Source organism: Panthera tigris, chromosome B2 (genome assembly GCF_018350195.1).
Source record: "Panthera tigris isolate Pti1 chromosome B2, P.tigris_Pti1_mat1.1, whole genome shotgun sequence".
NCBI classification, from domain to species: domain Eukaryota; kingdom Metazoa; phylum Chordata; class Mammalia; order Carnivora; family Felidae; genus Panthera; species Panthera tigris.
Window position 1 is genome coordinate 134,837,873 of NC_056664.1, and position 24,426 is coordinate 134,862,298.

The 24,426-nt window shown below is 42.6% G+C and overlaps 1 protein-coding gene across 3 annotated transcripts in view; it reads left to right on the forward strand.

The window, feature by feature from the left end:
• PLEKHG1 (pleckstrin homology and RhoGEF domain containing G1) overlaps positions 1 to 17,697 on the forward strand; it is a 304,149-nt gene extending 286,452 nt beyond the window's left edge. For all 3 annotated transcript variants that reach the window (XM_042987317.1, XM_042987316.1, XM_042987315.1), the window contains 4 exons: positions 101 to 139; positions 2,130 to 2,152; positions 6,569 to 8,210; positions 14,204 to 17,697. In XM_042987317.1, coding sequence (XP_042843251.1) covers positions 101 to 139; positions 2,130 to 2,152; positions 6,569 to 8,210; positions 14,204 to 15,267 — 2,768 coding nt within the window. In that variant the 3' untranslated portion in view covers positions 15,268 to 17,697. The remainder of the gene's footprint in view (positions 1 to 100; positions 140 to 2,129; positions 2,153 to 6,568; positions 8,211 to 14,203) is intronic.
• Positions 17,698 to 24,426: the final 6,729 nt, after the last annotated feature.

Here is a 24,426-nt window from a genome sequence, read left to right on the forward strand (position 1 = left end):
AAAATAGAGCTCAGTTAATTTGCCTATAAACTAATAATTCACTTATAAAAAATCTTGATTTGGTTTTGCAAATGATGCTGATCTTATTTTTTTCTCCTAGAACCTTCCTCAAGATCACATAAAGTCTTGAAGACCAGTGGTAAGTCCTAAAATATCTTTCCTTTTTTCATCCTTGTTGATGTCCACTAAGTTAAACCATATTTAAAAAAATAAACACCAGATGAGTTATGAATTGATACATTTGATTGACTTCTATAAGTAATAGTGTCCTGTTTTTAAATATAAAACCAAATGACATAAAATGTTTGCAATATAGATAACCTGGCATAAAAAGATTAATATACCTATTATGTAAAGAAATCCCATATATCAAAAAGAAGAGACAAAGGACTCTTTTAAAAGGTAGAGAGGGGTGCCTGGGGGGCTCAGTCAGTTAACCGTTTGACTTCAACTCACATCATGATCTCGTGGTTCGTGAGTTCAAGCTCCATATCGGTCGGGCTCTGTGCTGACAGCTCAGAGCCTGGAACCTGCTTTAGATTCTGTGTCTCCCTCTCTCTCTGCCCCTCCCCTGCTCACGCTCTGTCTCTCTCTCTCTCTCAAAATAAACAAACATTATAAAAAATTTAATAATAAAAATAAAAGGCAGAGACCATAATTGGGCATTTCACAGAAAAAGCACAAACCGCCAATAAAATATATAAATAGTCATCCATGCTAGTAATCAGAAAAATCGTACATTAAAAATTTTTTTTACATTTATTTATTTTTGAGAGACAGAGAGCACAAGTGGGGGAGGGGCAGGGAGAGAAGGGGACACAGAATCTGAAGCAGGCTCCAGGCTCTGAGCTGTCAGCACAGAGCCCGAACCCACAAACCGTGAAATCATGACCTGAGCTGAAGTCGGGCACCCAACCGACTGAGCCACCCAGGCGCCCCAGAAAAATGATACATTTACAGGAGATAAATGGGGGTTGGGGGGAAATCGGTAAACTCCACCCAAAGATATAGAAAAACAGGCACTCTAAAATGAATAGTGTATCAATTTCTCTAACTTTTTTGGAGCAGAATTTGGCAAAAGCCATTTAAATTTAAAATGTGTGTTTGCCCTGGACTCAGCAATTCCGCTTTTTTTCACTTTTATAAATTTTATAAGGACACTTCCTGTATAGATGTACTCACACAAGTATGGCTAGATCAGTGTGTGTGTGTGTGTGTGTGTGTGTGTGTGTGTGTGTGTGTGTGTGTGTGTTCTTTGCAGCCTTTGTAATAGGACAGCACCTCGAATGCCCATCCAGTGGGAAGGAGTTAAGTAAATTGTATAATACTACGTGGAATATTCTGCAGTTGTCAATAGAGTACCTCCCTATCTACTGACCAGAGTGTCTACATAGATTCAGCAGGAAATGCAATGCTGGGTTTGCACCTTTCTTTTAAAAACAAAACCATGTATTGTGGTGGGCTGGTGTCAGTGGGTATGGGACCAGGAAAGAGGACCATCAATCAGTCTGCAAGTATGGTCATTTCCACAGGGTGGGATTTGTGGAGAGGGTTCGATCCCTGTTTACTGTATATGCTTCCGTAATTAAACAGTTTTGGAAGATGATACACACGTCATCAGGTGACCTGAAAGGGCGTCTGTAAGGATGTGGCTGTACACGCCTCTCCCAGACACCCACCTGCACCACTCCTTAGCCCAGCGCCAAGGTGACCCCAGTGATAAATGCTGTCTGTTCCTTGCAGTCAAAACCAGTAAATGTTTAAAAATTAGCAGCAGCATAGTCTTATGTTTAAGTGATTTTCATGGCTTAGGGCAGGTATTTCAGGTAATACGTATTTGGGAGGAAGGCTGTGGAACGTATTAACGTGAATCGGTCTGTTGCTCGTAGGGATTCAGAAAGCTACTTCACACGCAGATGTATGGAAAGTTGTTTTACGTGTAATCCAGGATATATGACCAGGATAAACCGAGTGGCATTTTCTGAAAATTAGGTCTAAAGGGCCCAAAAGCCTCTCAGGGTTCCGTTATTAGCAAGTTTTAAAGTCCTGTGAAAGAGGAGTGTTTACATATGTATGAGTTACATTTTTAAACCTCAAAAAAAAATGTTTAAACCTTTTTTATTTTTCAGAAACAGCACAAGACATCCAAAAGGTAAGCATTATTACATTTCTTATTTTGAAATGTTTACTGAGGGACCCTTTAAAGTACCCTTATATATCTCATCCCCGGTCTATGTTCCAAGTGTAAACAGTTATTTCACATCTTGAGGTAAGATTTAAGTAAGGACTCGTCCTTATAACCTCCTCCCTCCCCCTGCTTCATTTATCAGAACCAAGGCAATGATTTCTTCATCCCTCTGTCCCACCTCTCACCTCCGAAGCTGTAAGGTTACCTAGGGTGTAACACCTGCACCCTGAATGCTAGCGGGGTCCACCCCACATTGCCCTGCACGTCTGTGCACACAAGACCCAGGCTCCTGCGTCCCAAACGTTGCCCCCTTTTTAAAGCATTAGCCTTCGGTCACAGGGATCTCCTAAGAATACGGTCCCGCTGTTGGTAGGAGACGTAGGGTCATATGTCAATATGATGAAGCTTCACTATGCGAAGTTTCATTTTTCTTCCGGTAAAAGGTTGGGAGAAGGGGAATAAAAATGGTGTGCTCTTTTGAAAGATGTGTATCCGAATTTATTACCTATGAAGCACAGATCTTGTATCCTGGCCTGGATCGTGTCTAATATAGCGGCTACTGACCAACTGTCTAAGTTAGTAAGTCTTCGAAAACTGGTTGTGGTTTCTTGTGTAATGTCTTATATCTGTGAGGATGTGGTTCCAAAGAGCTCTTCCCACAGTTCCACTGCACCACTCCTTAGCACAGGGCCCAAGAAACTCTGTTAATAAGTGCTTATTATCCCTCCATTAAATACAGTAAAATGTCTAAAAATCAACAGTCTTCCCCCGAAGTAACTTTCTTAAAATTAGAGCGTGCGGATTTTTTTCAGGAGGTACATATTTTTGTTTGGAAGCGTTTGAAACATATTAGTGGGTTATTGTCCTGAAATCCAGCACGAGCTTTTGATTTTTGTTTGTTTGTTTGTTTGTTTGTTTTCATAAACAGCACAGAGGGTACCCTCGTCTTTAAGGCAGCCAAACTCAGACCTCGGACCACTGAGCCCTGCTCAGTACCAGTCGGGGGGATCACTCTGTCGGTCCTAAAGATGGAATCTCAAGAGCTTATTGGAAATTTTCAACAATAGTGATCCAAGCCAGGTCTCTGTACGGGAGAAGTAAAGCAATGTACTTTTTTCTTAGTGGTAAAGTTCTGTCTCCTAACGCTACTGAACAATACCGAATGTAAGGAGGATAGACTTACTGATGAAGGAGGAGTTTATAACAGGAAATACTCTTGTTCGTTTGGTTTTTTTTAATGTTTATTTTAGAGAGAGACAGTGACAGAGCACAAGCAGGGGAGGGGCAGAGAGAGAGGGAGCCACAGAATCCGAAGCAGGCTCCAGGCTCTGAGCTGTCAGCACAGCCCGGACGCGGGGCTCGAATTCACAGACTGCGAGATCACGACCTGAGCTGAAGTCGGGCACTTAACCGACTGAGCCACCCAGGCGCTCCAGAAACATTCTTCCTAATAGCTTAACATTTCTCCCGGAATACATATTCCAAGGCCTTTTGTATGTGTATATGTATGAACGTGTGTGGCGGGGGTGGGGGGAGAGAGAGAACGGGAAGGAGGGAGAGAGAGAGAGCAAGAGCAAAAAAGAGGGGGGGGGGCAGTTAAGATCATGTACATGCTATGGATTCAGACATGGATTCAAATCCATTTCTGTCACTCCTAAGCTGTATGGCTACAGGCAAGTTGTTAACCTTACCAAGACTTAGTTTTCTAATTTACAGAATTGTCATAAAGATTAAATGCAAAAATACGTGGTTTTAAAAAATTTTTTTAACGTTTATTTATTTTTGAGACAGAGAGAGACAGCATGAACAGGGGGAAGGTCAGAGAGAGGGAGACACAGAATCCAAAACGGGCTCCAGGCTGGGAGCTGTCATCACAGAGCCCGACGCGGGGCTCGAACTCACAGACCGTGAGATCGTGACCTGAGCTGAAGTCGATGCTTAACTGACTGAGCCACCCAGGTGCCCCACAAAAATATGTTTTTAAAAGTGCTTATTAATACAAGGGCACGTGGCTGGCTGAGTCAGTAGTGTGTGACTCTTGATCTTGGAGTTACGAGTTTGAGCCCCACATTGGGTGAATTATTTACTTAAAAATAAAATCTTTAAAAAAAAAAAAAAAGTGCTTAGTACAGAATCTAGAACAACACACATGCTCCACAAGTGGTAGCTGTTCTCGTATCATTATAAATAGCCATAATGCTGAGAATGTAGAAAAACCATGGGGAAAAAATGTTCTTCACGGCTCTAGTGAAGATATATATGCCTCTAGTGAGATGTATAAACCACATGCTTGTATGTTGTGCTAAATCCTCATATTGATTATTTCTACATCTAAGAGTTTCTTCAGTTCTCCTGGTGATTTACTTGATATAAAATATCAGTTTCCAAAGTCCACAGTTTCAACTAATTAGTTTTATTAAAAGCATCTTTTGATATTAAAAACGCAGGTTTCTTCATTTTCTAAATGGTCTGGGAATCGTTCTGGAAGGGAAGATTTTAAGAAAGTATTACTTGGCTGTTCACAAAATGCTTTTGTTACACTTTCAAAGTGCTTTGTCATGACTTTACTAGTTAGTACCAACTTTTTTTATTTTGTAAAATGTAGCGACTGGCTGCCCATATTTTATAAACATGTTACCAGTACAGTCTGAGTAAGGTAAAAAGGGAGAGATATTAAAGGGTGAGGAAAGAAAATAGAGCCATAAATATAATCCTATATATATATTTTATATATCCTATATATATATCCTACATAATCATATATATTAATCATATATATTAATATATATTAATTATTATATTATAATAATATAATTATATTATTATATATATTATATATATTATATATTATATATTATGTATATATAATATATAATATATATAATTGTATATATTATATATAAAATATATATATTATAAATATATATTATATATAATTATATATATATTTATATTTATTATATATTTATAATATAATGTATTTATATTATATATTATAATATATTATATATATTTATAATATAATATATTGTATATTGTATATTATATATTATATATTAATCATATATATATTTTTATATATATTATATATATATATATTTGTGTGTGTGTCCATACGTGTGCATATTCATTGGTTCCTAGTCCTCAAATGGTCCACGGTTTGATCACATGAAAAAAAGTGAGCACAAGATTAAATGACTAATGGGGTGGGGTGTTTTTAGCTTTTAATTTTTAACAGAAAAATAACATTCAGGATGAAATTTTTTTTCTTGCCTTCCCTACACTTCCCTTCCCTCCCTGATACACAGACAGGCAGGCAGGCAGACACATTGCTGAGAGGTTATTCCAAGAAAATATGTATCCCAGTTTCATGGACAAGTGATGAAAAATTCTTGCTCATTGGACCGTTCTCATTGGTTCTTAAAGTGCTTCAATCAGAAAACACGTCCCTGGTACTAATCAGTTTGAACTGGTCTTAACCCTTGCAACTCTTTGAAGCTAGTCCTTCTACTACAGACGGCATCAGAGGCCCATCCACTCTCTGTCTGCACAATTGGGGTCCATCAAGAAAGGTTCCAAGTGATAAAAGACCCCATTGTGTTTTTTTATGAGACCTTGTTAACATCGCTCATATTTTACTTCCTAACAGGTATCTAAATATTACTTAATCAAATCTATTTTGAGAGAAAGTAAAAAGCTCACCAGCTCAAAAGTGGATTAAGTTACATTCCTGCAACAGAGTCTCTGCCTAGAATGTATAAATCAAGGCAATGCTGGTCAGGTGCAAGGCAGGTCTGCAGATTTCAGAGAAAGCCTCTAGCTGTGCCGTCAGGTTACTGACAGAGGCTTCTGGTACACCAGAAACCACAATAGGGTTCCTAGGAGTCAAGCCTCAAAGAGAAACCAGATACCATGGCCCTCGATACCCATGTACGTTCACGCATATAATGTTATTTGCCAAGTGCGTGTCGGAATTATTCGAAGCATCTAAGAGTTTTCTGTATTTTGCCGATTCCCTGCATTGGGGTAAGGGATTTGGAGTCAGACCTAGGTTTGCATCCCAGCCTTTCTACCAACTAGAGAGAGCCTGGATTTCCTTAGTGTGCGATTGGTACAATCACATCTAACCCGCAGAGTATGAGCATTACCTGTGGAGAACGTCTGCAAATGGCCTGGCCTGTTTCTAAGTGAATATCAGTTCCTGTCCTTTCTGCCCCTTTTTGCAAAACTCTGAAGTGCTTTTCCCCTCAGTGAAAATCAACTTTTACCGATCATTTGCTGTAAGAACCTTATAGTCCGGTGGGAGAGGCAATGTGTAAAACCAGGGCACTCTGTGTCTATGGCACTCCGGTTCAGTCAATATGTCTCTATCTGCCCCAGGTCTCCAGAGAGGAAGGGTCTCCCCCGCGGACCTCAACGGGACCATCTCCCGCACAGAGGAACAGTCAGCCGAGCACTTCTGCCATTATCAGCGTGCTTCGTGGGGGAGGAGCCATCAGAAACATCTGGACGGACCACCAGATCAGACAAGCCTTGTTTCCTAGCCGTCGGTCCCCTCAGGAGAATGAGGATGGTGAAGATGACTATCAGATGTTCGTGCCCTCTTTCTCCTCCTCGGATCTGAACTCTGCCAGACTGTGTGAAGACGGCACTTCCAGTCGCCCTTGCAGTTGGCACATGGGACAGATTGAGTCCACAGAAGCCACCGGCTCTGGCCACCGGGTTGTCAGGCGGGCCAGTAGCGCTGGCGAGAGCAACACGTGTCCCCCCGAAATAAGAATTCGGGACGGTGGTGGCTCTCAGTATAGCCCCCGAAGGGAACTGCAGAGTGGCCCTAAAACAGAAGGGCAGGAAGGAATGACTCCCTTTGGGTCATCCGTAGAGTTGACTATTGATGACGTAGACCATGTCTATGACAACATAAGTTACGAGGACTTGAAACTGATGGTTGTGAAACGGGAAGAAGCCGAACCCACGCCCCCCAAAACAGCCAGGGACTCTGTCCGCCCCAAGAGCACCCCGGAGCTGGCCTTCTCAAAGAGGCAGGCTGACCACGAGAAGACCTCTCTGCACACGATGAGGGACGGAGCGCCAACTGGTCGCCAGGCGTCGAACCAAAGCACACACGAACTCCAGATGGTTGAGGAGAACATCTATGACACCATAGGGCTCCCAGATCCCCCCTCACTGGACTTCAAATGCAGCAGCCTGAAGCGTCCCAAGAGGAGCACCTTCTTAGGTCTGGACGCCGACTTTGCATGCTGCGACAGTCTGAGGCCCTTCGTTTCCCAGGACAGCCTCCAGTTCAGTGAGGACGAAGCCCCTTACCACCAGGGCCCCTCTGATAATGATTATTTGAGTTTGCTCTATAACTCTTTCAGCTGTAACCTGTCCCTAGCCGATAAATCGATATCTGATAAACTGTCTGAAGAAGTGGACGAAATCTGGAATGACCTGGAAAATTACATCAAGAAAAATGAAGTCAAAGCTAGAGACCGGCTCCTGGCAGCATTTCCCGTCAGCACAGAGGACATGCCGGGCAGGCTGTACTCCGAGAGCACCCCCGAGCTGGGCAGAGAGGCGGCACGTTCCGTGTCCACGCTGTCCCTCCCGGAGGGCCACGCTTTCCTCACGCCGCTGAAAGACAGCGGCAGACCTAGCCGGGCCAACTGCCCGTTTGAGGAAGACCTGATTTCTAAAGAAGACTCCTTTATGAGTCTCAACCGGCTGTCTCTGGCCAGTGAAACACCTCCCATGGAAAATCCCTACGACTTGGCCAACAGCGGTCTGTCCCAAACAGACTTGGAAACCCCTGACCCTGGGATGGATGCCACAGATAAGACAAGAAGCAGGGTTTTTATGATGGCCAGGCAGTACAGTCAGAAGATCAAGAAGGCAAATCAACTCTTAAAAGTGAGAAGCCCAGAGTTGGAGCAGCCACTGGCCGGCCAGCAACAGAAGTCCACGCACAAAGACCTGGCGGCCATCTTAGAAGAGAAGAAGCAAGGGGGCCCTGCCATCGGTACGTTCCTTCACACTGCTTTCCTTCCTTCTTGAAAGTAGGATGTGAGGGCAGCTTCCAGGTTCCAAATGTCCTTAAACCTTGAGAACATTGCCACTCAGACGTTCATTCTCTCAAATCGAGACCGCTGACTTACTAACAAACAGTGGCGAGGCCGTTGCTCATCTTTTCCCACTTTTGGCTCAGAGTCTCTTGGAGTAAGATTTGGTCTCGGAGGCTTTTGTTGTAGGTTTAACACTGTCACTGCAGGCTTGATGTTTTAAGACCCGTTCTCCACTCTGAAGTGTAAAAAATAGCAGTCAGTTGAACTTGTGGCATCACGTAAAGCCTTTCCCTGTGAATCAGTGTGCTGGGAATGAGCAGTGGCTCAAGTACGCTTTGAAGATTTGGAAGCCTATGGAATAGGGTTGTTCCAGAATCCCAACAGAAAATGCCCACTCATCCTCACAGGGGAAAAGGAGTCCTCTCTGCTCTCTTTAAGAGCTATTCACATTTTATACCTTAGTTGTTTCCCATGTATTTCTGTTACCAGTTTGTGTGTGTGTGTGTGTGTGTGTGTGTGTGTGTGTGTTTTAAATAGCTGCTATCATGCATTTAATACTATCTTACTTGGTATTCTCACATAGCTTCCAAAAAGTTTAATAACTTCAGTCAAGCCTCCTTTCTGGGGCAGAAATCTGGGATCTCAGGTACAATATTGGCAGGACTGGGGCTAAAGGTTTGACTTCTCTCTGTGTTATAAAGAAGTACATACACAAAACTCGACACTGATCCTGGTGGAAGGACACGTGTGTGAATGAGACACATGACTGTCATAGGAGGATAAACCTGAGGACATGCTGCTTCTCACCTCAGGAGCTTTTCACCTCTAGACCCAGAGAGATTTCTGCGGTTAGGCCCAGGAGTCTGCAGTTTAAAACAGTGTGGTCTTTTGATCCTATTTTAAGAATCCCTGCCCTAGATTTTTCTGACAAAGGACCACCTCAGTATCAAATGAGAGGAGACCTTTCTCCAATTAAAAGTAAAACCCAGATGGCTCAGTATCGAGGCACATTCAGGTAGTTAGCAGGATAGTGACACGGCTCATCTGGCCAGATTGGTGCCACTCACCCCCTTTCTTGGAGGTTGATTTCCTTCTCTTCGTGGAAACCAGAGAATGAGAAGGGGATCTCCAAATCCAAAATGAAGCCACAAGCTACATGACAAGGACGTATAGGGATTTTTTTTCAAGTTTGGGAGTATTTAAGAATTGTCTACAGCTTGCCTCTTTTTCTAGAACTAATCACACAGTGAAGTTTCCTAACAAATAGGGCAGTTAAGCCCTGGAATTGCTACCTGAAGGACTTTGCAGACTCTCTTGAGTCCTTCTTCTTCTTTTTAAATAAAATGAAGGTGAAAAGTAAATTTTGTATGAGTGTGAGAGACCAGATGGGCATATGTTTTTCCTCCTTGCAAGAATATGCTTGAATTAATATGGATCCCTTTTCCAATGCTAGCGTTGCTAAGCTGGTTTGTTGTTACACGTGGAAAAAAAGTGGGTTCCAGCCGCAGAAGGACTCTTTGGGGACAGAGATGGCATTGTAAACAGCAGTGTAATCACTGACCAAACCTGGGCTAAGAGAAATCCAGTTCCAAGGTTTCTGATGATGGTAGATTATACCAGCAGACTGTCCTTTAAAAAGTGGTAATCGCCTGAGCCAGGTTGTTTTGAACACGGACCATCTATTAACATGCAAAACTCAAAAATTGATAGAAGCGTGTCCTTCAGTGCTGTTTCATTAGGGCTTACAACTACTTTGAATAATCTTCTTTTTTACCCACCTTTTAAGTATGGACAGATTTTCCTTTTGGGGTTTTCTTTTGCTTCTTTTTTATTTTTGGTTTGTTCTCTTTTTGCTTTTACCTACTGATGTCTTCTTGGGATCCCATAGGATCTTTTCTCAGCTTTGCATCTGGGTCCTTTCTTGACATGGTGGGCTACTACCAACGTTCTCCCCAACCAAGAGGAGGAGATCGCTCCAAAGTCATCTTCTGAGAGCGGGGTCTCCCCTGCTGTCTGGCAGGAGCACGTCCCTAGGGCCTGCCATCTCTCAGACCTGAGGAATCTTCCATCCGGGTGGATCGAGACCACTTCCTGTGCCCACTAGGCTTTCAATCAGTTGACATGATGACTCCTTTTCTCTCTCTTGTTTATCTGGGCACAGGACGTCATAATCGAACGGACCGATTCTCCAGACTTCTTCGTATGGGCCTTGCCACTTTGCCAGGAGCTTGCTCTCGGTGTTGTACGGAAGGAGGAACGCCCTATTCACCTGCTGAAACTCTCGAGCACCTTTATTGAACTCTCTGGCGGGGGGTCTACAGGCCCCGGGTCAGATTTCTGCCTTTAAATCACCCAACCAGGTCTAGTTTACCCCGCTGTTTAGAGCCTATGATAGCATGCCAGCATTCTCGGTCAGTCAGACCTCCCTCCTGATAGTCTTTGAGGCCACGAAACCTTTGGGTTCCCTTTTTGTGTGATGTTTTACGTGGGAGAAGACTCCATATAGGTTTGAGGAATTTTCCTTTTTTTTTGCATAAAGTAGAGAAGGCAAAATAACATTTTATGCTTTGGTCCACATCTCAAGCAGTATCAGAAACATTGACATTAATCGTCTGTCTTGAAAGCAATATATTTCATATTTTCTCGGTAAGGATCACTTCAAGCTTTCATCTGGAATCCTAAGAACACCACCATTGAAATGAACAAAAGAGAAGTAAACCAGGGACAGCCCTGGGTCGTCACATAATGATAATATACATGTTCTATAAAGTCTGTTAATGCCAGAACTAAGGATGATGGGGACCTCTGAACCAGCTGACCGATACTAAGGTTTTTAGACTAGAAGTGTCGTCTTGCACTGGCTATTTCCTATACATCTGGCTAAAGAAATCTATTTAATGACACCTGTTCCTTTGGAAGCAGTCTCTTATTCACATTGCCATCAAACAAGTTATAGACTCTCTTAGAATGCCAAGCTGAGACAAAACAGAACAAAAACTCCACAACTTAGATAGGCACAGTATATTGTCTATTTCTGAGATACTTTTTATTGCAAATCTATAAATGGTCGACTTTTTATTATCCAAAGGTAAACTGTGTGCATTATGAGTTGTCTATAGGAAGCATTTTAACCAAAGACTACTTTCCTGCTTCCTCTTTTTCTGCTATGCCCCTGATTTTCTAGGCTGCCTTTCTACTCTCTGGGGAATGGTCTTAGAAAAAACACATTCATTTTTTTAAAAAAAATTTTTAAGGTTTATTTTTGAGAGAGAGACAGAATGTGAGTGGAGGAGGGGCGGAGAGAGAGGGAGACACAGAACCAGAAGCAGGTTCCAGGCTCTGAGCTGTCAGCACAGAGCCCAACCCAGGGCTCGAACCCACAAACCACAAGATCATGACCTGAGCTGAAGTCGGACGTTTGACCGACTGAGCCAACCAGGCACCCTAAGCACCTCCATTTTTAACACAATGCTTGAAATAAAAGGTGGCAGTCCAAAAATTATCGGAATAATTAAGTAGTTTCCGAGACTGATTTCTATCCGAAATTATGCTTGGTGCTCTGTGAGGATTGTTCTCCAAGACTAAAAGCTCATAGACTAGCTGGAATGATAAACTAGACCACATAAAACAATTAGCAACACAAGATTGAGTGTATGCGTGTGTGCATGTCTATGCATGTGTGTGCAACCAATAGCTAAATATTATGGTCCACACTAATACAACACTTCAGTGAAAACAAATGGATCAGAAAATGATTCATGAAAGGGGTAGGGCTTATAGAGGGTCTTGAGAGGTAAATCAGATTTGATAAAGCAAAGGAAGAGGAAGAGCGTGTGATTAGGAAGAAAGAGGCATGAGAAATACTGTGGATATTTTGGGTAATACATGGTTTCAGATCATCTGGGCTACCATGTTCATACACAACTTTATGGTTAAACTTTGGTACTGAAATAGTTTAACCAAATGGTTTAATTAGCTCTCATTGCTTTCCCCAAAATTGTCACCTTATTGGAATCTTGTAAAAGTTCAGAGCCCTCCTGACTTAGCCGCGGGATCAGGTGCAGGGCCGTAATATAAATGGCAATGGTTTGGGCAGAACCATTTGACTTTCACTAACCAGTGACTTATGTCTAAAAGTTCAGTTGCCTTTGTTTGGGTTTCATAGTTAATGAAACATTATAGATTTCAGAATGGCTAATGTGAGCACCTTGGTTCATGTAGATTTTCTTAAAGTGCTTTTTTGTTTTAATGTTTATTTCTGAGAGACAGAGAGAGAGGGAGACCGAGCATGAGTTGGGGAGGGGCAGAGAGAGAGGGAGACACAGAATCTGAAGCAGGCTCCAGGCTCTGAGCTGTCAGCACAGAGCCCGACGCGGGGCTTGAACTCACAAACCATGAGATCGTGACCTGAGCTGACGTCAGACGCTCAACCAGCTGAGCCCCCTAGGCGCCCCAATCAATACTTACAATCTCTTAAGGGGTTGCCAAATTTAATTGGCATTGAGAATCGTCATTATTCCATTTAAGGAATAATAGCTCATGTTTTTGTTACTAGAAATTCTAAACTGATATTCTCTGTTCTTCCAAGGAATCTGGACTTGAAAACCTGAAGGATCTGAGTGTAGGGTCTGTACAAAGTTAAACAGACGATTTACCCTGATTTGGAGGACTAGGGAAGCAATTTGAGAAGCTCGCAATTAAAGGCACACAGACTAATTGCAACTTGTCTTCTGTTCTCATAGAAGATTGAGACAAAAGAAATGGCAGAAACTCAACTAAATATTTTATTTAAATTCAAGGGATAATTTGCTAACAATAGGCTACTAAAAATATCAAAAGCTTAAAGAAGAAGAAAATGTAATGTCACTTGCTGGCCATCTTATATGGGATAGATCCCTTTCATAAAGACTATGTAGATGTGTTCTGGGTAATTTATAGGATGCATGGAATTTTTTGATCCTAGGGTGGTCATGTGGATACCCGGATTGGGATGATGGAGGGGTGGGTAGCTCTTGAAATTGACATTCTCTTGGCTCAGTCTCTTAAAACATTCCTGGTCCAAGAGAATATTCTATCCGTATCTCGATTCTGTTAACATCTTTAGAAATATCTGTACTCAGAAGTGGAACAGAGAGGAGAATGGCCTCACAGCTTAATTTAACGTGGCAATAGCTTTTGTGGAAGTAACAGTCAAATCCTGTTCTGGCCAAATACTAGAGAATGTTACACTATCGATCCTATGCACAGATGGTTCATTCCCAATATCTCGGAAGCATAGACTTCAATGCCCAACTTCTTGGGGATGGGAAGGGAGATGTGGGTCAGTCAATACACATGGTTTTGAAATACTGGAAGGGAGGACCTCCTGAAGACACTGGTTTCCCAGACAGTGGCAGTGGACTGCCACCTGGAAACGGGAAGTACAGGAACCGCCACCAGGAGCGGCCTCTTGAAGGAGTCATTGTCTGGGACCAATCAAGACTAGTGAGAAGCCAGGGGTAGCCACTAGTGGATTGTGTCATATTCCTCTTAACGGCACTTGTGTTATTTTTCATTGACCAGGGTTTAAGTGCTGACCTTCTTGTTTTTATGATGCCCGTTTTTTAGCACTGACACCATTTCATGCTTGTAAAGAACACCAGAAATTTCCATCATAGATAGTGAACATGTGCAGACCTGAAGTAAACTCATCCAGAATGATATCAAATTAAATGAACCTTTAGGGGACATTTTTGGTGACATTTTTATTTTTTATGAAACTATGGATTATTAGGTCGCGTTGCTTAGTACTCAGTGATGACTCATCCTCACACTTAAAAGTCCTGTCTATTTAAAAGTTTTAAATATGTTTGTTAGCATGTTATGTATATATATTTTTGTTTGTTTGTTTTTAATCTTTGCATGTGGACATAACCCTATGTATGTTTATTGTTTCACATTTGCCTTCCAGGTGCCAGGATTGCCGAGTATTCCCAATTGTACGACCAGATTGTATTCAGAGAGACCCCCTTTAAGACCCAGAAGGACGGCTGGGCCAGCCCTCGAGAACCCTCCAACCCCACGTCTGCATCAGCTCCCCGGTCCCAACATGGCAGCGAAGATTGGCTTTTGCATTCAACCTATAGTAATGGAGAGTTAGTGCACTTCTGTCCCCAGCCAGAGCAAGACTTGAAGTCGAAACATCCCACTTTAGAGATCAACACAAAAAACATTCCAAGACAGTTGTCCACAGCTTGCTCTGTGCCTTCTCTTCAAACCTCCGACCCTCTGCTGGGCTCCTTCCAGAGACACAGTGTGATAGTCAGTCAGCCCAACAAAGAGAACTCTTACCAGGGCCACCTTTACAACTCTTTGGGTCGGAAAGGAATCAGTGCTAAATCTCAGCCTTATAATAGGTCCCAGTCATCTTCCTCAATCTTGATAAACAAGTCCATGGACTCCATCAACTACCCTGGAGAAGTGGGAAAGAAACAGCTGCTGTCTTTGCACAAAAGTTCAAGGTGTGAGAGCCACCAGGATCTGCTGCCAGGTATGGCTGACTCGTGTCAACAAGGCACTGAAAAACGCTCCGATCTCACGCTCCAAGACTCACAGAAGGTTCTGGTCGTCAATAGAAATTTGCCCTTAAGTGCTCAAATAGCTACACAGAACTATTTTTCCAATTTCAAGGAGACTGAAGGAGACGAAGACGACTACGTGGAAATAAAGTCAGAAGATGATGAGTCAGAGTTAGAGCTATCTCACGGTCGTAGGAAGAAGGCTGTCCCACAGATGACGGATGCTGACTTTACTGAGAAGACCCGTAGCAACAACACGTCTTACTCTGTGAACAGTCCGTGCTCTCCCAAAGAGCCAATGGGCGACCCACTTGGGATTTCACCATACCTGACGTCCTACGACGATTCGGACAAACTGAATGACTATCTTTGGAGGGGGCCGTCTCCCAATCAGCAAAACATCGTCCAGTCGCTGAGGGAAAAATTTCAATGTCTCAGTTCCAGCAGCTTTGCCTAAGTTTCTCAGTAGAAGCTGCGCAAACCAATGTCGTGTGAGGCTCACAGATTACAGATACTGAGAGGTGTTTTCTATGTACCAGATTAAAAACGATTTTGTAATAACCAGAAGTGTAAACCATACTTTCTTTTCCAGCACAACTTTTGGAAACGGCTGACAAGCCAGCTGGAATCGTACTGTATAGCCAGTGTCTTCTCTGATGCTGTGTCGTGTCTCCTGTAAGTCGATCTTACTTGAAAATTTTTAGGCTTTTTTTTTTTTTTTAACCTGATGGCCGTGATATGTTCTCCCATATCCTGACAATAGTGTCCAGACTTTAACAAATGCCATAATCCTCTCCTATTATCCAGAACCCACAAATAGTTTTATTCTAGGACCCAAAGGCAGCAAGGAGGCTTTTCCGCATGTTTGCGAAAGAGGGGAAACGAAAGCTGTTTAAAGGATTACGTGAATCACATCGGGCATTTGGGTTTCATTTGCGACAAGACCCTAGCAAAACTTAAGCTGGAGATCTCTCATTGGAGGATGAATCTCCGGTGCCCGTTTCACTCTGTATCTGTGATTTCTCTATCAGGGTCACGCTAGTGTAGAAATTGGGTACCTATTGTGCACCAGAAGGTAGCAAGACCAATTTTGTATAAGCCAAAATCCTTACCTCTGTTCCTGGACGAGGTCTGGAGAATGTGCTCGCTCTTATGTTTATTTTTGATGGCTGGAGTAAAAGGAATGCTTTCCTCAAGTGCTTAAAGAAAACTCCAAGCAAGAAAATAGAAAAGATGGTTATCTCCTCATATTACAGTTAAAGAGGGGGCGGAAATAGAACCCTGCATGCTATTTCTTTGTGCGTATCTCTACTCAACACAAAGCAAGCCAGGAGCTAAAACACAACAACACACGTTAGCGTCACCCTTTGCACAGCAGTGTTTCCTTTGTACTTTCCTGAGTTTCGTATTCAACCAAATGACCTCATCCTTGATGAGGATGAAGCCTTGAGGATTTCGTTGACCGCGATGAAATGTGTTTTTTAAACTAAGCATAACACGAGGGCCTCTTTTCGTTGTTTGAGAGCAAAGAATCTTTGGCTGCTAAGCTGTGACTAAAAACCTCTTTTCATTGTCATTATGGTCTTCGAGTAGCCGCTCACTGTGATATCACGGACCAACATACCACTTCATGGAAGGAAACTGCAAAAACCAGACCTTGAGAGTAAAAAACAAAACCGAAGAAGCACAAGAGAGAAGCGAAGGCAGATCTGTGGGTCCTTTATAACAATGTTGTATTTTATTGAAGATTCCGGTCAATGCAAGAAGAGTGTGTTCTTAAACTGTGGCCTTTTAAGGCTCCCTTTAAGCAGTTTTACGTTCTGTGATCCCTTCCCCACCTGCTCGGTTTTTTATTTTGAAAACTATATGTGTAGGAAAGGGGGTGTGGGCCTTTTATCCGAAGGTAAGCAACGATACTGATTTCCATCGGTGACATCTCACCATAATTCTTTTCCTCTTCTTGAGTCCTGTGCCTCGTTTTCTTAACCACGAAACATCAGACGTGACCATCCTTATTTTACAAGCAGGTACCGAAAGACCTTCATTTTTCCTTTGAAATAACCGAAAAGAACCCAAGTTTCTTCCTTCTCTATATTCTTTCTTCTTAGAGCTTGTCAAACAAAGTCCCTGTTGGATAGCATGGTTCTAGAGACATTCCTTCTTTCACTGCCTTTCTTTATACTTGATAGGAGTTTTCAGGACTAAGCAGTGTCAGAAAAGACAAGCCCTGCAAGGAAGCATGTTCTCAGACTTGCCAGAAGGGCTTGTTAGTGTGCTTGCAAAACAAAGTTATCTGATTCTTCTTGTCCTAGAATGTAGTTTCCTATTTTTGCTGTTTAGTGTGTATGACCCCCAATTCTATATTGTCCATATTACCACGGTGTCTTACTCTCAGAAATTATGAACCCTTCACACCAGTGTTCTCGTTGCATGGCTTCGATGTCACCTGGCTGCACCAAGGTGGATGTCGTGCTGTATAAAATGTCTGTGTCATTGTCTTTAGGTTCTAGGATAAACCTTTACCTTTTAGATGTCTTCTGTCAGCCAGGATGCAGATTTTGAGAGCTGTGTGTATATATAATCATGTTCATATTTTTCCTCAAAGTTACCAATTAAATGCTTCCGTTTAAGATAGTTTCTTTTGGACGTGGGGTAGGATTGTACATAACTGGGGGGAAAGTTATACGTACTTAAAATTATGTCAAGTTCTTACTGGGTCTCTGTACTGAACGTTCAGGTTTGTTTTTTTTTTTAAGTTCACTTTTTACCTAGTCTTTGTGCAAAAAAAAAAAAAAAATGCATCTAGGAAAACATAGTTTAAATATTGTATATAAGATAAAGTTAGTAATGCTCATTATTTAATAAAGTTTGTAAAGTACAAGGTAAATTATAGTGTGAAATAGTGTGTTTATTCGAGAAAGGTCAAGATTTTTCCAAACAACGTTTAGTTGTAATACTTTTTTTGTCTTGCCTTTATGAGCCATGCAGAAAATGGGTCATGGTGAATGACGATATGCCATGTTTCAGTGACAGGACATTTTCTGTATCTTTGGGTTACTTTTATTATTTTTTTCATGTTTATTGTTGAGAGAGAGAGAGAGAGAGAGACAGAGTGCAAGAGGAGTAGGGACACAGACTGCAAGGGAGACACAGAATCTGAAACAGGCTCCAGGCTCTGAGCTGTCAACACAGAGCCAACACAGGACTCGAACTCCGGAACAGCGAGATCATGACCTGAGCCGAAGTCGGACGCATAACCGACTGAGCCACCCAGGCGCCCCTGGATTACTTTTAAAATATTGAATTTAGTGTCTGGGATGGTATGTATTTTCTTGACAGGTGGGTGAGTTAGATGAAATCAAAAGATTATCTTTTTTTTTTTTTTTTTTACTTTGTATTAACAAGATATTTTTTTAACTATTTCATTATTGAATCAAAAATCAATGTAAAACTTTGGGGACACAAATTAAGGGTTTTGGGGGGATATAACTTGCCTTTTTTTTTTTTGATAGACAAAATTTTACAGAGAACAGAAGCATGTTAATATAAATTGGTAAACATAGACCATTTTGAAAGCAATTCTAGTTCCCAATATAAGCATAAACCCTACTCTGGCATAATGAAAATATATGTTGCCTAAGTTTCTTTATACAGAGGAGAATAACTTGTGAAATTTTCTTTAGAGTGTTTTAAAGTGGGGAATTTCTAAACTTCACACTGAGGATTTATGAGGTTGGTTTTTTTTTTTTTTTTTCCTCTTTTTAGAGGATTTATGAGGTTTATAGCTTATTCCTCTGCATCGAGTCTGGAAGTAGATGGGGTTTTCTAACAGTCATGAAAGTTCAATTTCGAGAAGCAAATGATGGTAGAAAGACCATTCCCTGTGTAAATTACATACATAAATTAAATCCTTAGGGGAAAGGAAGAAAAATCTTAAATATCAGGCTTGCAATGAACTAGAAACACAGCTGTTAAACATGAATATTAACATTTATTTTCTTTTGTTCAAAAAAAAAATCCAAAAAACATTTTTTTAATCTCTGTTTTGAGGAGCAAATGTTAATACTTTAAGAACTCTCCCATCCTCTACATTATATAACTTCCTCTCTCTAGACAGTGCTAAGGGATTGGAATAAAAGAAACAGCTTCAACCCTTTTGCAAATTTACATGTCTTTAACTTAAACCTTGTCCTATGGATAAGATATGGAGCTTTCTTAAGCATGCTTTTTCAATGTTTTTGTTTGTTTGTTTGTTTGTTTGTTTAAAAAAAAGTATGGAAACATAAGCATTCTCTCACATTTAGCTTCTCATATTTTTCTTTCCTTACAAGTGATTTAGAGCATGTAATATCAAGACAATATGGAATTACGCTGCGTTGAAAAGGTCACTGAGTGCAAAATATGATTGCACAATTAATCCATATAATCGTAAATGAACATTCGGAATGTGTATAGCATATTTGAAAACTCTTTTATAGGAGATGTTTCTTCTTGGAAGTTTCTTTTTGAAAGAATATTCTTTTAAAAAAATGTTTATTTCCTTATTTTTAAGAGAGACGGTGCGCATGTGGGAGGAGTAGACAGCAAGGGAGAGAGAGGATCCCAGGCAGGCTCTACGTTGTCAGGGCAGAGCCCGACGAGGGACTCAAACTCACCATGACATGACCTGCATCAAAATCAAGAGTCAGATGCTTAACCGATGGCGCCACTGAGGCGCCCCTGGAAGAATATGCTAAAATTTAGCATGTGACTCATTGGACCCCTTGGGATGGATGTTTTCACCAGCTCTGTACAGTGCCTGACAATTCGCAGGTGTTCCATAAATATTTAATGATTGAATAGATGGGGTCATAAACTTGCGCGTCTGACTTCGACACAGGTCACGATCTCATGGTTCGTGAGGTCAAGTCCCGCATCGGGCTCTGTGCTGCCAGCTCGGAGCCTGGAACCTGCTTCAGATTCTGTGTCTCCCTCTCTCTCTGCCCCTCCCCTGCTCATGCTCTGTCTCTCTCTGTCTCTCAGAAATAAATAAATATTTTTTAAAAATTTTAAAAAACAAGGAATAAGTAAACAAAATATGGTACATTCATATACTGGAATAATATTAAGCAATAAGAAGCAATTGGGTATTGATACAGGCAACAACTTGCATTAATCTCAAATGCATTATAGGCGCGTCTGGGTGGCTCAGGCGGTTGGGCGTCCGACTTCGGCTCAGGTCATGATCTCGCAGTTCGTGAGTTCAAGCCCCACGTCGGCTCTGTGCTGACAGCTCAGAGCCTAGAGCCTGCTTCGGATTCTGTGTCTCCCTCTCTCTCTGCCCCTCCCCTGTTCATGCTCTGTCTCTGTCTCTCAATAATAAATGTTAAAAAATTAAAAAAAAAAATTGAGCCCAAAACACGAGAAAAACATGCAAATCAGAGACACAAAGGAGGAAGAACAACAATGATTTCAGTTGCTTTTTAAAATTCACAGCAGGCACCCTCAGAAATCCAACATCTTGACTTGTAGTTTCTGTCGGGGGCGGGGAAGGTCAGAGAAAAGCCTCAAGGCCCTTTTTCCATCACTTGGCTGATAGGATTCCAAGGAAATTTACTCTCAAGTGAGACTGAGCTGAGAAGCTCCACGGCCATGTGAGAGTCAGATGATCAGACCCCTCTCCGAAATTCCATTTAGACAAAACGCCTTTCCCAGTAACTGGCTTCAGGTATGTTTGGAGAGCACAGAGCAACTTAGCGCGTAGTTGGGGGGTTGAAGTCAGGTGAGGACAAACCTGTCTGCTTCACAAAGGTGGTGAACGCCTGCGAGCCAAATCCACTTTATCTATGAAAAACAACAAAGCTTGATTTTCCTGACAATGGCTTAGACAGCGATGCCTCCTCACACCAGGGGGTGGGGGAAGCAAGCTGGTCTACTTCGTTAGTTCTAAAACCTTGTTTATTCAGCTGAACGTAAAAGAACAGAGCTTGGATAGTGAGCAGATCATCTGCTCTGTGGGGCAAATACAAGCTCCAAAGGCCCTATTGTCTGAAAGGCAACATATGTGTGGCTCTCCGCGTGGTCCTCATGTTACCATCACAACAAGACCGTGGCCCAGATGCTGAACCGGGCTTGGACGTCTTCAAAAAGTTTCAACACATGGGGCGCCTGGGTGGCTCAGTCGGTTAAGCCTCCGACTTCAGCTCAGGTCACGATCTCACGGTCCGTGAGTTCGAGCCCCGCATCGGGCTCTGGGCTGACAGCTCAGAGCCTGGAGCCTGCTTCCGATTCTGTGTCTCCCTCTCTCTCTGCCCCTCCCCCGTTCATGCTCTGTCTCTCTCTGTCTCTCTCTGTCTCAAAAATAAATAAACGTTAAAAAAAAAATTAAAAAAAAAAAGTTTCAACACAAAAATCCCACTTCCCAGCTTCTTAAAATCATCACCATCATCCCCGCCATCATCTGGCTTGTTTGGGCCCGGACTCTGGGCTCTGAGGGAACCTAAGGGCAAAAATCACCCTAAAAGGGGGTGACTGACTTTAACGTTCCTCTGTTCTCCATTGTAGACTTCCTCAGCAAATTTCAAGTAACCATGGGGCGCTCGCATGCAGGTGTTTTCGATAGAATGTATAGGCTCTTACCGCAAAGCATGTCACAGAAAGTCTGCTCTACCTTTTGCCTCTTTGGGTGGGGGGACTTTTGCACCTGGTCCACTTCACTAGCACGTGTCATCTGCCTGGCCTCGATAAGCCTCAGGTTTGTGAGAGCAAATGTTCTCCATCCCATTCTCGTCTAATTTTATTAGCTCTCTGAAGGCGACAACTACGGTTTATACTCTTTCCTAAAACACCATTTCTAGCATAGACTTCCCTCCTGAGAGCAAACAGATTCCACCCCTCCCCCAAGACATTCCCCACCCCCCCCCCGACTTGTCACTTCCAATCTGGTACCCTTTTTCCCCTCTGAGACTCCTCAGGTACTTTTGTGCCCTTTGTTCTTGGCTTTCTACAACAGCTTCCCAGCTGGCTGTCTTGCCACTGTCTTCAGTCACTTCTTGCCACTGTCATCGTCACTTCCAGGCTTGTTCACCTCTGTCCTCCAGCCTTACATTTCTAAACACGAACAGAACCAAATAGTCTACCAAGCCCTCCAAAATCTGCCTCTGCCTTCATAGGAGCCGCTCCCTTTGCCTACATTGCCCTTCCCCTACCACCCAGGAGAAAGCCTGCATGGTCAACACTCAGCTCAAAAACTACTGTAAAAAAAAAAAAAAAAAAAAAAAATTACTATCCAGAACTGTGCAGAAGCTGGAATATTACTCAGCTTGCCGGCTAGAAGTTAGCCTGCATCGGTTTCATGGATGCTGGCAGAAGCCATGAAACTCCTCTATCAGAGACAAATGGACATTATTACTCCTGGCACAGCAGGTATGAGCTTCCCGTTTGCATTGGCTCCCCTTGCCCCTCCAGATGCATGGGGGCGATGCAGAGTAGCTCAAGTGCATACTGCACATGCCGTGGGTTTATTTCAAGGCTGGGGAATCCTGAACTTAGGAACCTGCAGTCTTAAAGGGCTACCAGCAAACCTGCCCCATCTTTGCGCCTGGAGGGAGCTATTCTCCTTGCTCTCTGGACAACAAACATATCTGCTTTCTGCCCCAGAGGGAGATACTGTGTCTTCCCAAGGCTGTTTGCTATACAAATGTCCTTGCAGTGACAGCCTGGAATAAGGTTAACACAATGCAGGAAGAAATGCAGAATAAAATAGATACGTAGAAAGTTGCCTCAAAACGACGATACAATTCTGTGACATACAAAAAAAAAAATTTTTTTTTTTAATTTTTTTTTTCAACGTTTTTAATTTATTTTTGGGACAGAGAGAGACAGAGCATGAACGGGGGAGGGGCAGAAAGAGAGGGAGACACAGAATCGGAAACAGGCTCCAGGCTCCGAGCCATCAGCCCAGAGCCCGACGCGGGGCTCGAACTCATGGACCGCGAGATCGTGACCTGGCTGAAGTCGGACGCTTAACCGACTGCGCCACCCAGGCGCCCCCCAAAAAAATTTTTTTTAATTATCCAATATTGTTAAGGATAGAGGAAAAGGGTTACTCCCAACTACATGAGAATGTAAGTTGGTATACATTTTTCAGAAATGAATTTGGTAATATGGAATAGGGATCAATAATATCAAAGGGTCATCTATGACCCAGTAATTATACATCTAGGAACGTAGTCAAAGAAAAGCATCAGCTGCAGTAAAGACGTATGTATCAAGGATCCCCAAGCCTGGCCTCATGTGCAGAGCTCGTTGGTAATGATGTGGATTTTGCAGGTCGGTGTGGTTGTGCGCCCCTCCTCGCACCTCCAGAGCTTTGGATAAACTGCGTCCAATCCAGAGCTTCTCTTGAGGCCCAAGCAAATCATTTAAGATTCAGGTAGTCCCTCCTGAGAGACCAAAGTCTTCTCGTCCATCCAAAGTTAGAATTTCCATGGAAGTGCAATCCGTTGTGACCCTTGAAAAGTCCAAACGCCCTCCCTACACTGTTAACCTTTCTGGTATTTATGGGTCAGTGTCTTTGGCATCTGGACCGCTGTAACCACCGTGCTCCATTCCCCTAGTATCCGGGCCACGTCCCAGGACATGTGCCCCTCGCACCACCTTTCCTTGCCCACATCCCTGTCTTGCTCTTTCCCAAACCACCTCTTCCCATATCTTTTCCTTGTCTGCTTCCATTCCATGCTTAAGGTCCATCCTCTTTCAAATTAAGAAAGCTAATTCATTGCTTTTTTTTTTAAACTGAACTTAGCTCTTCCTTGAGGACGCTGTTCCCTCCAAAGGCTCTCTTAAAGGCAGGATGGGGGGGAGGGGGGGCTGTTCATTCTCCTGCAGCCCCAACACCTCCTATTCCGGAGGTGAAGTCAGCACTCTCTCTCACTCTAGACTGTGGTTCACGCAGTTCCTTCGACTCAGAACGCTCATTGCCAGCACACCGTTCTTCTCTTAGCTTGACTCCTAAGCCATCTTTAAGTATTGCCTTCAAGTGCCATCTCCTGCAGGAAGCTTTCTGTGACTCTCCACGTCTAGGAAGGTGCCTCTCTGTGGTACTCATAGAAGACTCCGAACTATCATACGGCTTTCCTTTCCCGCATGCGTGTGTTCTAGCGTAGAGTCGTGCACAGTAATCTCAATGAGACCCGAGCTGTGTCTCTTTTGTTCACAGTTGACCCCTTAACTACCTGCCTAGCGTAGAGCCAGCTATAAAGCAAATGCTCTCTCACTGTACATACGTATAAATATCTAAAAATATTTTAATTTCAGAGACACATTTCCCATACTGAAAATGAACTGTCTTTGACTTACGTCCAAATGTTATCTCAGTGTGCACCGGAATGATCTCCATGCACTAGGGGAAAAACATCAGTGAGTGGATTTTTAAAGCCTTCGGCATAATGGAGCCCTTTCTTCTTAGAAGAAGGGCTTTTGCAAAGCAGGCTAATATATATTTGGTTGGCTTTTGCAAAGCAGACTAATATATATTTGAATTTTGCGTAAATGGATTCAGACGTATCTATCAAAATGAGATAATGATCCCTATGAAACAAACCTGGGAATAGGGCAGATCTTAAATTTATTTTCA